At 45.5% G+C, this 17,841-nt stretch overlaps 2 protein-coding genes across 12 annotated transcripts in view; one reads left to right on the plus strand and one right to left on the minus strand.

Moving 5' to 3' along the window:
• The window catches only part of STRN3 (striatin 3), a 64,501-nt gene extending 50,912 nt beyond the window's left edge, over nucleotides 1–13,589 (minus strand). Inside the window, exons 1-2 of one of the 5 annotated variants that reach the window (XM_056546032.1) lie at nucleotides 13,065–13,192; nucleotides 11,840–11,930 (exon numbers count right to left, since the gene is read on the minus strand). Coding sequence is in view for 4 of the 5 variants with exons in the window: in XM_056546028.1 (XP_056402003.1) it covers nucleotides 13,065–13,289 (225 nt within the window). In the remaining variant the exon portion in view is untranslated. Of the gene's footprint in view, nucleotides 1–11,839; nucleotides 11,931–13,064 lie in introns of all 5 variants that reach the window. The other 4 variants (XM_056546028.1, XM_056546027.1, XM_056546030.1 and 1 more) reach the window with 4 other exon arrangements.
• Nucleotides 13,239–17,841, plus strand: part of AP4S1 (adaptor related protein complex 4 subunit sigma 1) — a 41,519-nt gene continuing 36,916 nt past the window's right edge. For 3 of the 7 annotated variants that reach the window (XR_008848799.1, XM_056546033.1, XM_056546034.1), the window contains exon 1: nucleotides 14,645–14,665. Coding sequence is in view for 3 of the 7 variants with exons in the window: in XM_056546033.1 (XP_056402008.1) it covers nucleotides 14,664–14,665 (2 nt within the window). In the remaining 4 variants the exon portion in view is untranslated. Of the gene's footprint in view, nucleotides 13,350–13,622; nucleotides 13,758–14,329; nucleotides 14,666–17,841 lie in introns of those variants that run through there. The other 4 variants (XM_056546037.1, XM_056546036.1, XM_056546035.1 and 1 more) reach the window with 4 other exon arrangements.

The raw sequence follows: 17,841 nt of genomic DNA on the forward strand, positions 1-17,841 counted from the left end.
CCGACTGAGAAAAGTATTCTCAAAAGTAGATGTAAAACTACCATGTGCCTTCCTATGATCTGGCCATAGTCTCCAACATAGAACAGAAATAATTCTTGCCATCTTGGCTGCTGTGCGTGGGCATGATAAACAGAACAGATCTGCCAGTTCCAACAGGATCCTGAGTGACTGAGGGAAAGATCATTCAGTTTCTGATGAATCACGTCACACCCTGGCACATACCTGAGCGATTCATCACTGTGCTATCGGGGGCACAGACCTTTGTTTATCTGGAGCCGAGTTCGCTGAACTCAGAGGACATCAAAACGGAGACTTTAGCCCCGGCTACAGAAGCAAATCGCTGCACGGCCGCGTTACTGACATATCCAGGACAGGGTTAAATATATATATATATATTATTTGCATTAGTCAGCTTCTATCTATTCAATCTCTTCTGTGCATACAAAAAAAGCTGAACCAAAACTATTTCTGTCCGTCATGTCCCATACTTAAAACCAAGACTACCGCTCATCTGCCACTTTATGACCAACTGCACATACTTCAGACACCAGGCAGGGAAGAGGGGGAGTATGTGCGGTCAAAAATAATGCAAAAATATGGGGGGGAATTTATCCAAACCTCTGTAGAGGAAGAGTGGTGCAGTTGCCCATAGCAACCGGATTGCTGCTGTTATTTTTATAAAGGCCTTTGGAAAAGTAAAATCAGCAATATGGCTGCTATGGGCAACTGCACCCCTCTTCCTCTACGCAGGATTTCATAAATGTCTAAAGTATGTCCGTGATACTCAATGCTAACCTTCGGGCTCATGCGCACTAAAGAATTTCAGTGGATCAGCGCCACTATTCGGCACCAAACTCAAAGAACAAACATTTAGAGAAATCCGGAACGTTCTTGGAAGTTCCTCTGCAGAGCTTCTGTAGTGTGCACTGAGAAGCAGAATCCCATTGGGATCAATAGAATTCTGCTGTAAACGGATTGCATGGAAATTAGAAGGGTTATCCAGGAATAGAAAAACGGAGCTCATTTACTCCAACAAAACAGTGCTACCCCTGTCCACAGGCTGTGTGTGGTATTACATCCCGACTTCATTTCAATGGAACTAAGCTGCAATACCACAAATCTGGAATTTCAGCTGCGGAAACTCTGCAGTGTACTCTGTGAAGCAGAATCCCACAGGAGGCTGCTGCACTATTATTTTCAAGCAGAATTCTGAGGCCTTGTGTGCACACAGGAATGTTTCTTACCACAGACGCACAGGACAATTTATTCCCCAAATATTCACTACTGGACAAAGCGTTTCAGCACTTCCCTACACCTTCTTCCTCAGGTGCCACAACAGCGCAGGGAGCAGAGTTAGGACACTAAAAACTTCAGTTTTTAGTGTCAGTTTTTGGACCTGAGGAAGGCGCAAGTACCCATACGCGTGGTTCAGTAGTGAATGTTTGGTGTGGATTCTGCGTGAAAGATCAACAGCACATGGAGAATATCACATAAACCAGGTGTCATGAGTCAAAGGGTAACTTAAGAGGTGTAAACCTCTGAAAGCAATTGGTCTACGGAAATGTGATTACCGTATTTTTCGCCGTATAAGACGCACTTTCTCTTCCTCAAAACTGGGGGGAAAAGTCGGTGCGTCTTATACGGCGAATACACCCCTATCGTGGCGGTCCCTGCGGCCATCAACGGCCGGGACCCGCGGCTAATACAGGACATCACCGATCGCGGTGATGCCCTGTATTAACCCTTCAGACGCGGCAATCAAAGCTGACCGCCGCGTATGAAGGGAAAGTGACACTAACCCAGCTGTCCAGTCGGGCTGTTCAGGACCGCCGCGATTTCACCGTGGCGGTCCCGAACAGCCCGACTGAATAGCCGGGTTAGTGCTTACAGGACACCGGGAGGGACCTTACCTGCCTCCTCGGTGTCTTCTCCGTTCAGGGATCCCCTGTATGGCCGGCGCTCTCCTTCCTCGTCATCACATCGTCGCGTACGTGCGTCGGCGTGCGTAACGACGTGATGTCAGCGACGGAGAGCGAGGATACCCGGCCAGCAGCAGAGACGTTCCGGAGCAACGGGGACACGGCGACAGCGATGGAGCGACATCCAGGGCAGCGGTGACGGGTCCGGAGCGGCGGGGACACGTGAGTATTACCTCCTATCCAGTGGTCTTCAATCTGCGGACCTCCAGATGATGCAAAACTACAACTCCCTGCATGCCCGGACAGCCAACGGCTGTCCGGGCATGCTGGGAGTTGTAGTTTTGCGACATCTGGAGGTGCGCAGGTTGAAGACAACTATTGGGTTCAAAATCTTAAATTTTTTTATATTTTGCACCTATAAATTGGGTGCGTCTTATACGCCGGTGCGTCCGATAGGGCGAAAAATACGGTAGTCCTACGCAAGTCCGTGGGACTTTGGGCAAATCCGTAGGTCACTCACTTTAGCAGCGGGCTACAGAGTTTCCCTTGATTTTAAACGTGTATCCTGCTACAACTTTATAGTTACTCTTTAAAGCGGACTTCAGGAAAAAGGACACTTCTATCCACAGGATAAGGGAAGCACTTCTGATTGCAGAGGATCCCACTAATGGGACCCCCACGATCTCTTGTACAGGGGCCGGCTAATCACCCATCCTTGGAAATGGGATAGGTTTTATGTCCCCATAGTACCACTTTAACATAAACCTTCAATAGCGGTCGGCCCAATGCTTGATAGACCAACATTTCTTCTCTCCGGCTCCCCTCTACACGTGTCTTGGGCACTTTAATAAGACCTTATATCTGGATTGAAGGTTTAGAACTAAAATATATATATATATATATATATATATATATATATATATATATATATATATATATATCTATATCTATCTCAACTTCTATGGAGAGGACCTAAAAGCACGGTTATTCTTAATCATGATTTCCTACAGTAAAAACATCCTCTATTTCTATGGGGATGACTAAACTCGAGGGATGTTGTCAATCGCGGATAGTAGAGATGAGCGAACAGTAAATTCGATTCGTCACGAACTTCTCAGCTCGGCAGTTGATGACCTATCCTGAATAAATTAGTTCAGCTTTCAGGTGCTCCCGTGGGCTGGAAAAGGTGGATACAGTCTTAGGAGACTCTTTCCTAGGACTGTATCCACCTTTTCCAGCCCACCGGAGCACCGGAAAGCTGAACTAATTTATGCAGGATAAGTCATCAACTGCCGAGCAGAGAAGTTTGTGACGAATCGAATTTACTGTAAGTTTGCTCATCTCTAGCGGATACACACAGAATTCTCAGTACGGGTTTTTGTTCACTTCTTCAGATGACCCAAAGTGACAACGTGATAGTGGTGCACCGGGAGCAGTCACACAGGACCGTGATGACTGAAGTGGCCCAAAGGCTCCTTTGCTGCATAAGACTTCACCCTTACAAATGACACCATAGAAGCCGGGGATAGAACAATAGATCTTGCTTTGGAGCGTCAAACATTGCCTCGGACATAATAGTGACCACTGGAATTATGGGCCGAAAAGTGTGGGATCTCTCATGAACAATAGTAGTCTGCCTGTTCACACGTACAGGATCCGCTGCATATTTTCTGCTGCTGAATTTGCTACCCACTGACCATTGCGGCAGATCCTGTACATGTGAACATCTAGGATTAGAGAAACTCAGCTGATTTTGTTTTTCTCCCCCCCCCCCCCCCAAAACAGCACCACAACCTCTCTCCGGTTGCAGGGTTTTGGAAATTGAAATACAAAAACACTACTTGCCCAAGGGACTAAAACGGGAGCTCAATCTACTTTTTCCTCCTCATCCCATAATAGCCATAACATATTTTTCCCCGTCTACAGACCCATATGAGGGCTTGTTTTTTGCAGGACTGATTGTACTTTGTAATGACCCCTTTTATTTTTCCATAACATATGCTCTGAAAATAATAAAAATATAAAAATAATAATAATAATAATGAAAATATATATAATAATTAAATAATAAAAATAAAATAAAATAAACTTTTTTTTTATTATATAATAAATATATATATATATATATATATATATATATATATATATATATATACACATACATATATATATATATATATATACACATACATATATATATATATATATATATATATATATATATATATATATATATATATATATTTGGGTGAGGTGAAAATTGAAATAAAATAAAAAAAAGATAATTTTGCAAATTTGGTGTTTTTTTTTATTTTATTTATTTTATTTTTTACACCATTTACCTTGTGGTTGAGCCAACATGTTATTTTTTATACTTTAGGTCGGCCTCATTACAGCAATACCAGATTTGTATAATTTCCGTCATATTTTACTAATAAAAATAAATAAATAAAATTATATATATATTTATTTATATATCGTATACCAGGCTGTATGAGGGCCATAATATGTTCGTATCGTTACCATTGTGATATTGATCTGACTTTCTAAAATCGCTTTTTACTTTTTTTCTGGGATGTTATAAAAAAAATAAAAATAATAAGTCTGGGGTAATTTATGTTTTGTTTTTTTCACACTTATGTCATTTAACGTACGGGATTTATAATAGGTGTTCGGGGATGGGTTGTTAGAACCCCAGGGCCTATAGCTGTGGCACAACTACAACTCCCAGCATTCCCGGACAACCGAAGGCTGTCCGGGCATGCTGGGAGTTGTAGTTGTGCAACAGATGGGGGGGGGGGGGACATAGTTTGGAGATTCAGGCCTAAGACCGTTCTATAGATGTGCCAATGAACCACCATTATAAATATGGCACATTAGTAGACTGTCTAGTCTAAGTTTACACCATCTAAGAATTACACCATTTATATTTCTTGCTCCCAGAGCCAATCTCCATTTATCTGTCCTCACAACGATCACTTTCTCTTCCAGGGTGTTTTCTCGGACGTCAATGAAGCTTTATTGCTTTGATGAATGCCGGTAATTCTCTGATGTCCGGCTCATAAAGAAGGTCTGGTCATAGTAAACAGATCAATGGATGCAGACGTGGATTGTAAATCATGCACACAGCGATACTATGGCTTGGTATACTCAGTATGAAGCTGTAATAAGGCACCTACAGAAGCCAATGATCGTGATCTGCCACGATAGTCCGGGTCAAAAATCTGACATGCTGAGAAAAGGACCAGATCGTAGTCACCAGCCGACTTCCATGGGGTCCGCAGCCCCTATAATAGTTAATGGGCCCATACACGTCCCTGCACAGATACGATTTCAGCCAATTTGAGCTTCTGAAATTGTATCTGTGCAGCGGACACTCAAATTGTGGTGTGAATGCACCAGTTTCGCACAAGGGTAACACATGTATTTTTGTAATCAGTACTATGGCTGCAGGTCCTGGCCCAAGCACAGTTCTAAAGCTCTTAAAGGGGTACTCTGGTGGTAAACTTTTTTTTTTTTTTTTTTTTTTTAAATCAACTGGTGCCAGAAAGTTAAACAGATTTGTAAATTACTTCTATTAAAAAAAATATGAATCCTTCCAGTACTTATTAGCTGCTAATACTACAGAGGAAATGGTTTTCTTTTTGGAACACAGAGCTCTCTGCTGACATCACGAGCACAGTGCTCTCTGCTGACATCTCTGTCCATTTTAAGAACTACCCAGAGTAGGAGAAAATCCCCATAGCAAACATATGCTGCTCTGGACAGTTCCTAAAATGGACAGAGATGTCAGCAGAGAGCACTGTGGTCATGATGTCAGCAGAGAGCTCTGTGTTCCAAAAAGAAAACCATTTCCTGTGTAGTATTCAGAATCTAATAAGTACTGGAGGGATTAAGATATTTTTAATAGAAGTAATTTACAAATATGTTTAACTTTCTGGCACCAGTTGATTTAAGAAGAAAAAAAGTTTTCCATGGAGTACCCCTTTAAGTGACAGCTGTCAGTATTATACTACTGTAAAAGCAGCCTAAGGCCATGTTCAGACTGCCGAAAACGTGCAGAATGTCCGCCTGGGCTCTATAAATGCCCCAATGGCAATGCAATTCTTTCTGCTGACACCGGAATAAGAAACATCCGCCGTGGAAATTCTGATATGTGCACAGTGCAGCAGAATCCTAGTGAGACCAAGTAACCAATCCCATTAAAACCTGCTGCAGCGGAAATTCCGAGCAAAATATTCCCGCAGAATTCCACCGTGTGAACATAGCCTAAGGGTGTGTTGGCTTCTGCCTTCGAGGCTCGATTGATAAAGCGTATTGCCGAATGGAGCTCTGTTTTGCATCAGACACCATAAGAGGAACACAACGGATCCCACTGTTTGTCAGTGCGGTGTCTCAGGCACCACTGTTGTCCATCATGTGATGGATCAGGCACTTTATTTTTATTTGCTGCTCCTATGAAGGACTAGAAAAAAAACAAAAATCCCTGACACCAATGTGAAATCTGCTTTAGGGCCCATGCGACTACAGACACACGGCTCAATGTTAATTCCGAGCAGATCCAACTTGCAGCAGCCTTCTATTGAGGTCAACGGGATCCTGCTGCCTAGTACACATCAGAAGTTCTGTAGCAGAAAAGAAAACTATTTTTGCCTTCCTATAACATCAGAGACTGAGGACAGTATAGTAGGGGTTGATTTGTAATACGGTCATATTGAAAAATACTGGATGTACGTTGATTCTGAACATCACACCAATGTTCTATGTCTAGAGCGCTCTCGTGGTCCCGGCAGCTATAATTCTATGTTTGTCCTGACAGAGCTTTTCCCCTGTACTCTATGTGTCCCTATCAGCTGTCACATAGTACGGCAGGCATAGGCAACCTTCGGCACTGCCGATGTTTTGGACTACGTCTCCCATGATGCTTTGGCAGTATTATGGCTGCAAGAGCTTCATGGGAGATGTAGTCCAAAACATCTGCAGTGCTGAAGGTTGCCTATGCCTGTAGTAGGGGCTTGTCTCACTTAACCGTGGCCTGTCCCCTTCCCGCTCTGTGTTGGTGATGTGTATAAATGGGAAGTGAACGTGAAAGCAGAGGTGCCAGAACAGACAAGATCTAGGTATCGCTGCATTATTCTGAGAAGTATGCTAGTAAATTTTGGGACATGTCCACAAGGCTCGACTCCACACAGAACTCCACCACCAAATCAGTGTGGTTTTACACTGAGTAACAATACCCCATCGAACCCCATGGAAACCTTCACACCATGCGGAAAATTCCACCTGACGTCGCTTTTCTGCAACTTCCTGCATTGGATTGAGCTTTAACCGCTTCCAGCTATAGGACGCATGCATACGTCCAAGCATAAGACACGTTCACGCATTTGGACGTATGCATACGTCTTAGCGATCTCTGGCACTGCCGCGGGCAGCGCAGGAGATCGATGACGGGACCTGGCTGTTAATCACAGCCGGAGTTCCGCCACAGCTGCCAGAGCCGCGATTGGGCCGGTCCCGGCAGCATTAACCCCCTATATGCAGTGATCAATCCTGATCACAGCATCTATGGTGTTGACAGGTGAAGCCCTCTCCACCTGTTCACCAACGGCGGCGCCGCGATACGATCGCGGGTCGCCGTTGGTTGCTATGGCAGCAGGAGGTCAGATCATGACCTCCTGTCTGCCGGCACCGATAGTCAGGGGGAGAGAACGGGCAGCGGCGCAGATAGCCAGCGGGAGAGAAGCGGCGGCAGCAGGGCTCTAGACCCCAGGAAAGGCAGGGGGAGAGAAGCGGGCAGCGACGGCCTCTCTCCCCCTGCCTTTCCTGGGGGCTTCTGTGGGGTCAGAAAAAGTGTATCGGGGTGTACACATGCATGAACCCTCATTTTATCAAGGATATTTGGGGTAAAAAACGTTTGTTTTTACCCAAATATCCTTGGTAAAATGAGGGTGCGTGTTATAGGCCGGTGCGTGGTATACCCCGATAAATACGGTATATAAAGTACAATATGTCACAAAATCTCAGAATCGCTCTGCTCAGAAAAAGCGTTCTAAAGTTATTACCAAGAGATAAATGTCAAATAAAAAAAAATTATAAAATAAAAAGAGCCTGGTCATTGAGGTAAAAAAATGGGTCCGTCCTTAAGGGGTTAAGGAGAAAACGAACAAGTGTAAAACTTAACCCCTATCCACAGGATAGGGGATAAGTAGCCGATCTCAGGGGCCCCCTGCGATCACTGGGACAGGACCCAGCGCTCAGTGAGGAGCGCGTGCTGCAGGCGGCAGCAACTACAATAGTAGTTGTAGTTGCAAAACTACAACTACCAGAACGCTGGGAGTCGTAGCTTTGCAAGAGCAGGAGACACACTGTTTGGAAAACACTGCCCCAAAGTTGTGTCCCACTTTGGACACCCCCATTTATGCATCCCATTATGGACTTCATTAAATGCCTCAGCCCACGGCCTGACAAGTGTCAGTTCTAATGAACAAACAGGAAAAGCACTCCTGGTGTGATAACGTATGGGTACAATATGTAGTAATAGCAAAATTGCTCACCGAGTAGAGTTGTACTGCGACCAAGTACAACTATTGTGTAGGCATGTAAGAGAGACCCTTGACGGGCGAAGCTCAGCAGCCGCTCCTGGCACACATGACGGATCCCTCCAAGGAACAGCACAGGACTGAGCCTAATGAAGCTGGTTATCCAACGAAACGCGTTGCATGCCGGGAAATAAACAGTTTGTACCTGGAGTTGTGTGCGCTGGCTCAATCCTGTGCTGTTCCTTGGAGGGATCCGTCTTAAGTGTCAGTTCTGGCCTTCAGTCGCCTCGGCCTGACTGGAGCTTGCAGACATAATACCGAAGTGAAACTTATTTTTGTATTAAACTGGCCTACAACAGGTTTTTCATACAACCCTAGAACGTGCCCATTTTTCCATCCATGTTTTCAATGAAACCATCTTTATCATGACCAAAACTGAAAGCTTTCAGTTCATCAGACCTGTAGTCAGACGAGGACTTTAAAAAAAAAAAAAAAAAAAGTGACCATATTACACCTAGGTGAAACCAGCCTAAGGCTGGGGTTACATGGTAACTTTTGTCGCAACACACGTTACAGGACACTGTGCCCAATAGACCCTTCTGACACCCTGTTCACCCACACTAAACCCAATATACTCTGTGCCCTCACTTGCAGCATTCATTAACAAAATAATTAAGGGAGCGGGACAGACAAAATATATGGAGGAGGCAGGCGAGCTGGGTGAGCCGGCTCCCTACCTCCTTTGTGCCCTGGATAGCAATGCAGCAGGAAGTTTACAGTGCCAGAACTCTGCATATACTCAACGGATTTCATAAGAGACACCTCTTTGTAAAGCGGTTCATCCGCACTATAACTGTGGCAACAGTGCTCTCTGCTGACATCTCTGCTTGTCTCGGGAACTGCACAGAGTAGAAGAGATTTGCTATGGGAATTTGCTTCTACTCTGGACAGCTCCCGAGACACGTGTCATCAGAGAGCACTTAGACAGAAAAGAACAACTCAACTTCAGCAGCTCATAAGTACTGAAAGAATTAAGATTTTTTAGTAGAAGTCATTTACAAATCTGTAACTTTCTGGAGCCAGTTGATATAAAAAAAAGTTTTTTCCTGGATAACCCCTTTAATTGTGTTTAGTACGGGTGAACCAGGTGTACATCAGGTTCAACTGTGGTGCCCCTCATTTCAATGGGAAAAACAATAATGCATTCAGCACAAGATTTTCCCCCAAAAATCCTGATTTTCCCCAATATCCAGATTAACATGAAACAAATCTGTACAACGTGAACCCACACCACAGGTGTCCATAACATTCTAGTTACCTCTTTTGCACCCACTGACAGGCTTAGATTGTTTCAATTCTTACAAAGCACAGACCCCTGCAATACTGATCTAATATTGAGGTACATTGAGGATAAATAAATAATGTGTCTAGACATCTTTAGGAAAACTGGGGAAGGATAAAACAAAACAGACAGACTGGAATTCAGTAGATACGATCAGACGGAAAATGACAAAATAACTTACATTTTTGGGGGATCAAATGAAGATTAAAGGGGTACTCCACTGGAATATTTTTTTTTTTTTAAATCAACTGGTGCCACAAAGTTAAACAGGTTTGTAAATGACTTCTATTAAAAAATCTTAATCTTTCCTGTACGTAGCTGCTGTATGCCCTACAGGAAGTTCTTTTCTTTTTGAATTTCCTTTGTCTGCCCAGAGTGCTCTCTGCTGACACCTCTGTCCATTTTAGGAACTGTCCAGGAGAAAATCCCCATAGCAAACCAATCCTGCTCTGGACAGTTCCTAAAATGGACAGAGGTGTCAGCAGAGAGCACTGTGGTCAGACAGAAAGAAAAAAAAAAAAAAAAAAAAAAAAGAACTTCCTATGGAGCATACAGCAGCTGATAAGTACTGGAAGGATTAAGATTTTTTATAGAAGTAATTTACAAATCTGTAACTTTCTGGCACCAGTTGATTTAAATAAAAAAAATAAAAAATTAAAAAAGTTTTCCAGGGGAGTACCCTTTTAAACAAATACAAGTCAATGTTAAGTTTGCTGATAACTTTACGTTCTTGTCTGGAAAGAGTTGTGTGCGTACATTAAGTTCTATCTCCAACAGCGACGCTTCCCAACCTGCGGCAAACAAGAATCCCTATCATGCCAGAGCAGGTGGCTATCCAGATTGGCTGGGAGTTGTTGTTTTGAAAAAGTTGGAAAGCCAAAATAGTTGGAGGAACATTGCTGTACAGTGTAATGAATCCGATCTGTGCATCTATTCACTGCAGATGGTGAAGAGGTGATAAAAGGTCAGGCTGTCCCATTGTTATAACGTTCGCAGCGAGACACGAGTTACACGTGTGCGTTAAAGTCGCTGTCATTGCTTCTGCAGGATTCTATGCAGCTTCAGGTTATATCCTAGTCAGTTCATAGTCCTCTTGTTTATCTGCACATTTGGGGGGGGGGGAATTTATCATTGTTTTCTTTAGAAATTGTGTTTTAAAGGGGTACCCAGGTGAATTTTTTTTCATATCAACTGGCCCCAGAAAGTTAAACAGATTTGTAAATTATATAGAAGAGTTGGAGAGGCTCTTGTCTAACTACCCACCAAATAAACCCGGGCTACCTAATTAGACACCTATACCCAAGGTGTCAAAAAGTAGTTTGTCTATAGAAATATATAGATTAGGGCTCAGGGTTTGAGACAACTGGACAGATAGTAATTCAATTTATTAATATTATGCAATATTACAATAGATAATAAAATATGAGATAATAAAATAAATGCAAATAGTAGCGTCTGCGTCTCACAGGGCCCTTGTGTAGGCGCAGCACCAACTATTATAAAACTAAAATATATGTATACCATAATGTGTAAAATATTAAAAATTATTATAAAGGTTAGGACCACCATACAAAAATATAAGTGATATAACTATACAGGGAGAGGAATCTGGGTGGGAGAGTCTTAGTCCATCCACAATCCTCAATTATCTCCTCTCTTAAAAAGTACTGCAAGTTAAGGCAGATTCCAGTATAGTTGTAACCAAAGGCAACTATAAGGTTAATAACCCATAGCAACCATTTAAATGTGTCCGGCTATAGCAGTAGTTCGCAATCAAACACCTTAGCAGATAATGAACATGCTGGGAGTTGTAGTTTTGCCAACAGCTGCAGACACCCTGTTTGGAAACACTGCTAAAGAGAACAGCCGATCCCTTGCGGGAACACTTGACTACAGTAGCCATTGGAACAAGTCAAAGTTACATTTCCAGCTTTGTATTTTGATCCAATGACTACACAGCGGAGATCCCGTCACTTGTGATCTCATCTCCCTGGCACCCGCTGAGTCACTGTGTGTAGCGTCCCATGTTTATTACTCACCAGGTACTCTCTATAACCTCCACCGTTGTGGCTGTCCGGCTGGTGCACGCTGGGAGTTGTAGTTCCCCAACAGCTGAAGAACCTCTGCCCTCTACAACTCCAAGAAACAAAGCACGATTATTAGCTGTTTGCCACACTGAGCTGACGACGGGCGCGAGTCTAGCCACGACATGGGTTTAAACGGCAATTGTTTACACTACAACTGATCTGAGCTGTTGGAAAACTACAACTCCCAGCATGCCCGGACAGTTTACTAGCTGTACGTCACATCGGGGCTGATGACAGATGTGGCTCGGGAAAGCAATCGTTGACACTACAGCTGATCCAGTTGTTAAAGCTGTTGCAAAACTACAACTCCCAGCATGCAGTTCTGAGCCACATCCATCAGTCCAATGTGACGTACAGCTAGTACATAAACTGTCCGGGCATGCTGGGAGTTGTAGTTTTACAACAGCTGGAGGCACCCTGGTTGGGGAACACTGGTGTTTGCCAACCTGTGGCTCTCTGCCTGTTACAAAACTACAACTCCCAGCATGCCCGGACAGTTGACTAGCTGTAAGTCACATCGGGCTGATAACGAACGTGGCTCGGAAACGCAATAGTTGACACTACAACTCCCAGCATGCATGGACAGCCGTAGGCTGGGAGTTGTAGTTTTGCAACAGCTGGAGGCACCCTGGTTGGGGGAACACTGGTGTTTGCCAACCCGAGTCTCTCTGCCTGTTACAAAACTACAACTCCCAGCATGCCCGGACAGTTTACTAGCTGTACGTCACATCGGGTTGATGACGGATGAGGCTCAGAACCGCAATCGTTGACACTACAACTGATCTACTTGTTCCAGCTGTTGCAAGACTACAACTCCCAGCATGCCCGGCCAGCCTATGCTGGAAGTTGTAGTTTTGCAACAGCTGGAGGCACCCTGGTTGGGGAACACTGGTATTTGCCAACCTGTGGCTCTCTGCCTGTTACAAAACTACAACTCCCAGCATTCTCCAACAACCAAACATGATTGGTGTTGTAGTTTTGGGAAACGCAAAGCAGGTGTAGAACCCAAGGTCACAGGGTCCAGCACCCATAGTCACATTGGGGTCACCATATTGGGTTATACCAGGCAAAGGGGCAGCCACACTACCAGGGGCCACCCCAGTGCCCAAGATGGCCTCCATAGTGACCAGGTCGGGCCCAGCTTCCTGCCCCCCTCGTCCTCCCCGGACCCTCTCACCTGCAGCTCGGCCCTCTCCACTTCCCAGTGCGCTCTCTCCATCTCGAAGCGGGCCCACTCGTGCTGGATGTAGTGCAGGATCCCCGGGATGGTGTACTGGGGCGGCCGGGCGGTCAGCTCACAGCCCGGCTCTGAGGGGACTCCCTGGGCTTGGGCCTGACCAGGACCCCCGACCTGCGGCCTTGTAGAAGCAGCCATCCCACCAGCCGCCGGGAGATCCTCCATCTAATGCTGGGGCCCCCCCGGGTGACTCGGGTCCGGGGTGGGAGCTCGAAGGTGCCCGGTGTAAGTCACGTGAGGAACCAGCTCCGGTGTAAGAGGAGAGGTGATGGGGGGGGAACGGGCCTCACAACCCTACCCCCCGGATACACACAAGGGCTGTCCGTTCTACAGTGTCCGTCCGGTCACTTTACTGAGGGCCGCCATGATTCAACTAGCCCCCCCTCCCACCAGGGCCCGGTAGCTCCGCGGGGCACGCTGGGTAACCGGCCTCGTTCGCCGCCTCCCGCTTTGACAGCGTCACCGCGCGTGCGCGAGATCCGCGAGCTGGCGTCACAAAGGCAACCCGCCTCACGTGACGCGAAGAGACCCCGCCCTTTCTGGTAGAGATCTATTTGGTGACGTCACGGGCGAACGCTCTTTCGCATCTGTTCTTCCGGCATCTCGGTGACATCACTAAGGGGGGACGAGCAGGTAATTTACACATGACGGAGTTCACACGCAGCGTTTTGTGACAGTTCCTTCTTCGATATCGCCTCATTCCTTTGGGCTTTGGTTTAAAGCAAAAAAACAAAAACCGTCACGAAACTCACTGTGTGAACATCCTTTAGCTTTTCTACTGATAACGTAGGAGGAGATTTATCAAACCTTGCGCAGAGGATCAGTGGAGCAGTCGCCATAGCAACCATCAAATTCCTGTTTTTAGCGGCTGGAATCTGGTTGTTGCTCTGTAGTGTTGGGCGCGAATATTCGCCTTTCGAATTTTTATCGCAATATTAGCCATATATTCGAAATTGGGAACACTTGTCAATAGCAACCAAAAGTAAAGTTGCCCACCCCTCACTGTTTTCTAATGCGAATATAACAAATACGCAAAATTCACGAATATAGGACAAATATTCATCTATATATTCACGAAATATCGCGAATTCGAATATGGGCAATGCCGCTCGTCACTACTGCTGATCCTTTGATGGATAGACCCTCCCATAGGGATTTTCATGTGAATTTAACACAGATTTTGGTGCTGTTTAACTCTTCAACCCCTTAGGGACGCAGCGATTTTTAATTTTTGTACTTTCCTTTTTTCATCCTCACCTCCTAATAGCCTTAAAGGGGTACAACGGTGGGAAAATCTTTTTTTTAAGTCAACTGGTGCCAGAAAGTTAAACAGATTTGTAAATTACTTCTATTAAAAAATCTTAACCCTTCCAGTACTTATCAGTTGCTGTATACTACAGAGGATGTTGTGTAGACTCATCAGTGCTGGGCAGAAACCACATGGTCTTTGTCACTCAGGAGGGTGGGGGCTGCTTTCAGAGAGGGATTTGGACAGAGACAGAGTGCATGGTTGGATGATGTCATTTCCTCACTTCATGCATGTAAGTGACAACCAAAGAAGGACTGCTCTATGTAGTAGGGATCGACCGATATTTACTTTTTTAGGGCCAATACCGATAATCTGTGACCTTTCAGGACGATAGCCGATAACTTATACCGATATTTCGGTATAAGTTATCGGCTATTTCCACATACTGTTTAGAGTGCAGAGTTCTGCATGGAGATTGCGGGGGGGGGGGGGGGGGGGTGGAGCATCGGGACCCCTGCAATTTGGATAGGGGATAAGATGTCTAGGAGACGAGTACCCCTTAAATTTTTCTGGCATGTGATGTAACACATCAATGAAACGCAATTCTGGTGTGTTTTTTTCTTTTTCTGTTTACACCATTCACCATGCACTATCAATAATGTTATATTTTAACAGTAAGGACAATTCTGTATGCAGTGATACCAGATAGGTTTGTTTTTATTTTGTTTACATTTGTTAATATGGACACATCTGAGATGAAATATTTAAACTTTTAGTATGGAAGGGGTTAATTTAAATTTCTTAAAACGCAATTTTTTTTTTTTGTCTTTTTACTTACACAGATCAATGCAATGTACAGTGGTCCCTCAACATACGATGGTAATCTGTTCCAAACGGACCATCGTTTGTTGAAACCATCGTATGTTGAGGGATCCGTGCAATGTAAAGTATAGGACAGTGGTCTACAACCTGCGGACATCCAGATGTTGCAAAACTACAACACCCAGCATGCCCGGACAGCCGTTGGCCCGGGATGTCGCCGTCCATCGCTGTCGCCGCGTCCCCGACGCTCCGGTAAGGCCTCTTCTTCCCCGACATCCGCGCGCTCAGTCGCCGCCATCACATCGCTACGCACGCCGCTCCTATTGGAAGACGGGACGGCGTGCGCAGCGACGTGATGACGACGATGGAGAGCGCCGATGATGCAGGGGATCCCGAAGAGGACGCGCCGGAGCCCCGAGGACAGGTAAGTGATCGTCAGCGGAGCTCACGGGGCACCGTAAATGGCTATCCGGCGGCAGCTGAAGCAGTTTGCGCTGCCGGATAGCCGTTTATGCGATGGACCCGACATACAAAAGCATCGTATGTTGATGCTGCCTCTGAGAGGCCATCGCATGTTGAAATTATCGTATGTCGGGGCCATCGTAGGTCGGGGGGGGGGGTCACTGTATATGTATCTATGAGATCTGTGCATTATTGGTAGAGTCTGCCACAGTCTGATCACTTTAGGTCTCCACCTGGATTTGGCTGTAATGAAGTCCTTGACCTCCTGACATTGTGAAAGTACAGTGATCCCTCAACATACGATGGTAATTCGTTCCAAACGACCCATCGTTTGTCGAATCCATCGTATGTTGAGGGATCCGTGCAATGTAAAGTATAGGAAGCTGTACTCACCTGTCCCCGCTGCTCCGGACCAGGTCCTCACCGCTCCCGCTGCTGTTCCAGGGGCTCCCGATGCTGTCCCGCTGCTCTGTTGTCTTCTTCGCTATCCTCCGGTTTCTTCCACATCTTCTGCAGGGTCCGGGCCTCGCTTTCTGGTGACGTTATTACGTTGCTGCGCCAGCGCGGCGTGCGTAGTGAGGTAATAACGACGCCGGAAAGCGAGGCCCGGACCCTGGAGAAGATGCGAAAGACGCCGGAGGATCGCGAAGTGGACCCGGAGCATCGGGAATAGGTAAGTGAACCTGCTGGGGCACATTACACTGCTATCCGACAGCAGCTTAAGCATTTTGCGCTGTCGGATAGCAGTTAATGCGATGGCCCCGACATATAAAAGCATCGTATGTTGATGCTGACATCGACATGCGATGGCCTCTGAGAGGCCATCGTATGTCGATTTCATCATATGTCGGGGCCATCGTAGGTCGGGGGGTTACTGTATCTTCTTCAGGGATTGGCTGCAAGTTGAATCTTGATGATACCAGAACTTAGACCTTTATTAAAGCCTCTATGAAGAAAGTCCAATATCTGCAAGATAGTTGGATCCAAGGGGTTAACATTCACCAGTTGGCAAATGTCTTCTTAATCTGAGCATATGACCTAGAAGGAGATAGAGTATACAATACCCTCTCAGAAAAGCCCTTGGCTTTTAATGGGAACCCGTCAAATTAAATGCTTTTAGGTTTTGGCAGTGCTGCATGCCCTAGAACGGCAGGTTCTGCATGGGGGGAGCCTCCAATTCCTGGCAGAATATACCGGTCCCTTCCAGGACCTCGTATAGGAAATTGTGGGGTGGGGGTGGGGGGTCGTCTGTGGATACATTTTCTTGCATGATACTTCTCCTTTAATAAGGTGCGGGGGACCCCCATAGGTCTGCCGCAGATCCTGTTCTCCTTTGATCGGTCCCTGTGTCTTCTGTGCTTCCCTCTTCAGAGACTAGCAGCTGGTTTCAGGGCACAGAAATTAAATTACACGGTGATCTTGCTTTTGAGATTAATCGGGCAGCTCTACTGCCTATACAGAATAGACAGAAAGCTGTCAATCATTGGGCGGTGGGGTGAATGGGAAGAGCTGCTAAATATATCCAGGACTATAGGCACATCATTGAGAGGACTGCTGCACTGCACTTGGTGTTCTGGATAGAAAATAAACCAAATAAATAGAAATAGCAACAAATTTAAGGGGAACGTGTTCTCGCTTTCATGCTGCCTGAACGACAAGCCATCGTAGTGTTCACTGATGGCTTCTTCCTGCTCCACCAGCCGCCCTGTACCCAAAGAGGAAGAGATCTATCAATCAAGGCTGACTCTTGTTTCTGCAGCATTAAAGGGGTACTCTGCCCCCAGACATCTTATCCCCTATGCAAAGGGCGACTAGACTCCTGCAGTCTTCGGGTGGCACCCCTCCATTCATGTCTATGGGGCGTGGCAGCTTTGGTATTTTGGATAGGGGATAAGATGTCCAGGGGCGGAGAACTCCTTTAAAGTTAAAGGGGTACTCCCGTGGCAAACTTTTTTTTTTTTTTTTTTAAATCAACTGGTGCCAGAAAGTTAAACAGATTTGTAAATTACTTCTATTAAAAAATATTAATCCTTCCAGTGCTTATTAGCTGCTGAATACTACAGAGGAAATGGTTTTATTTTTGGAACGCAGAGCTCTCTGCTGACATCATGAGCCCAGTGCTCTCTGCTGACATCACTCTCCATTTTAAGAACTGGCCAGAGTAGGAGAAAATCCCCATAGAAA

The sequence above is a fragment of the Hyla sarda genome, chromosome 11 (assembly GCF_029499605.1).
Source record: "Hyla sarda isolate aHylSar1 chromosome 11, aHylSar1.hap1, whole genome shotgun sequence".
NCBI classification, from domain to species: domain Eukaryota; kingdom Metazoa; phylum Chordata; class Amphibia; order Anura; family Hylidae; genus Hyla; species Hyla sarda.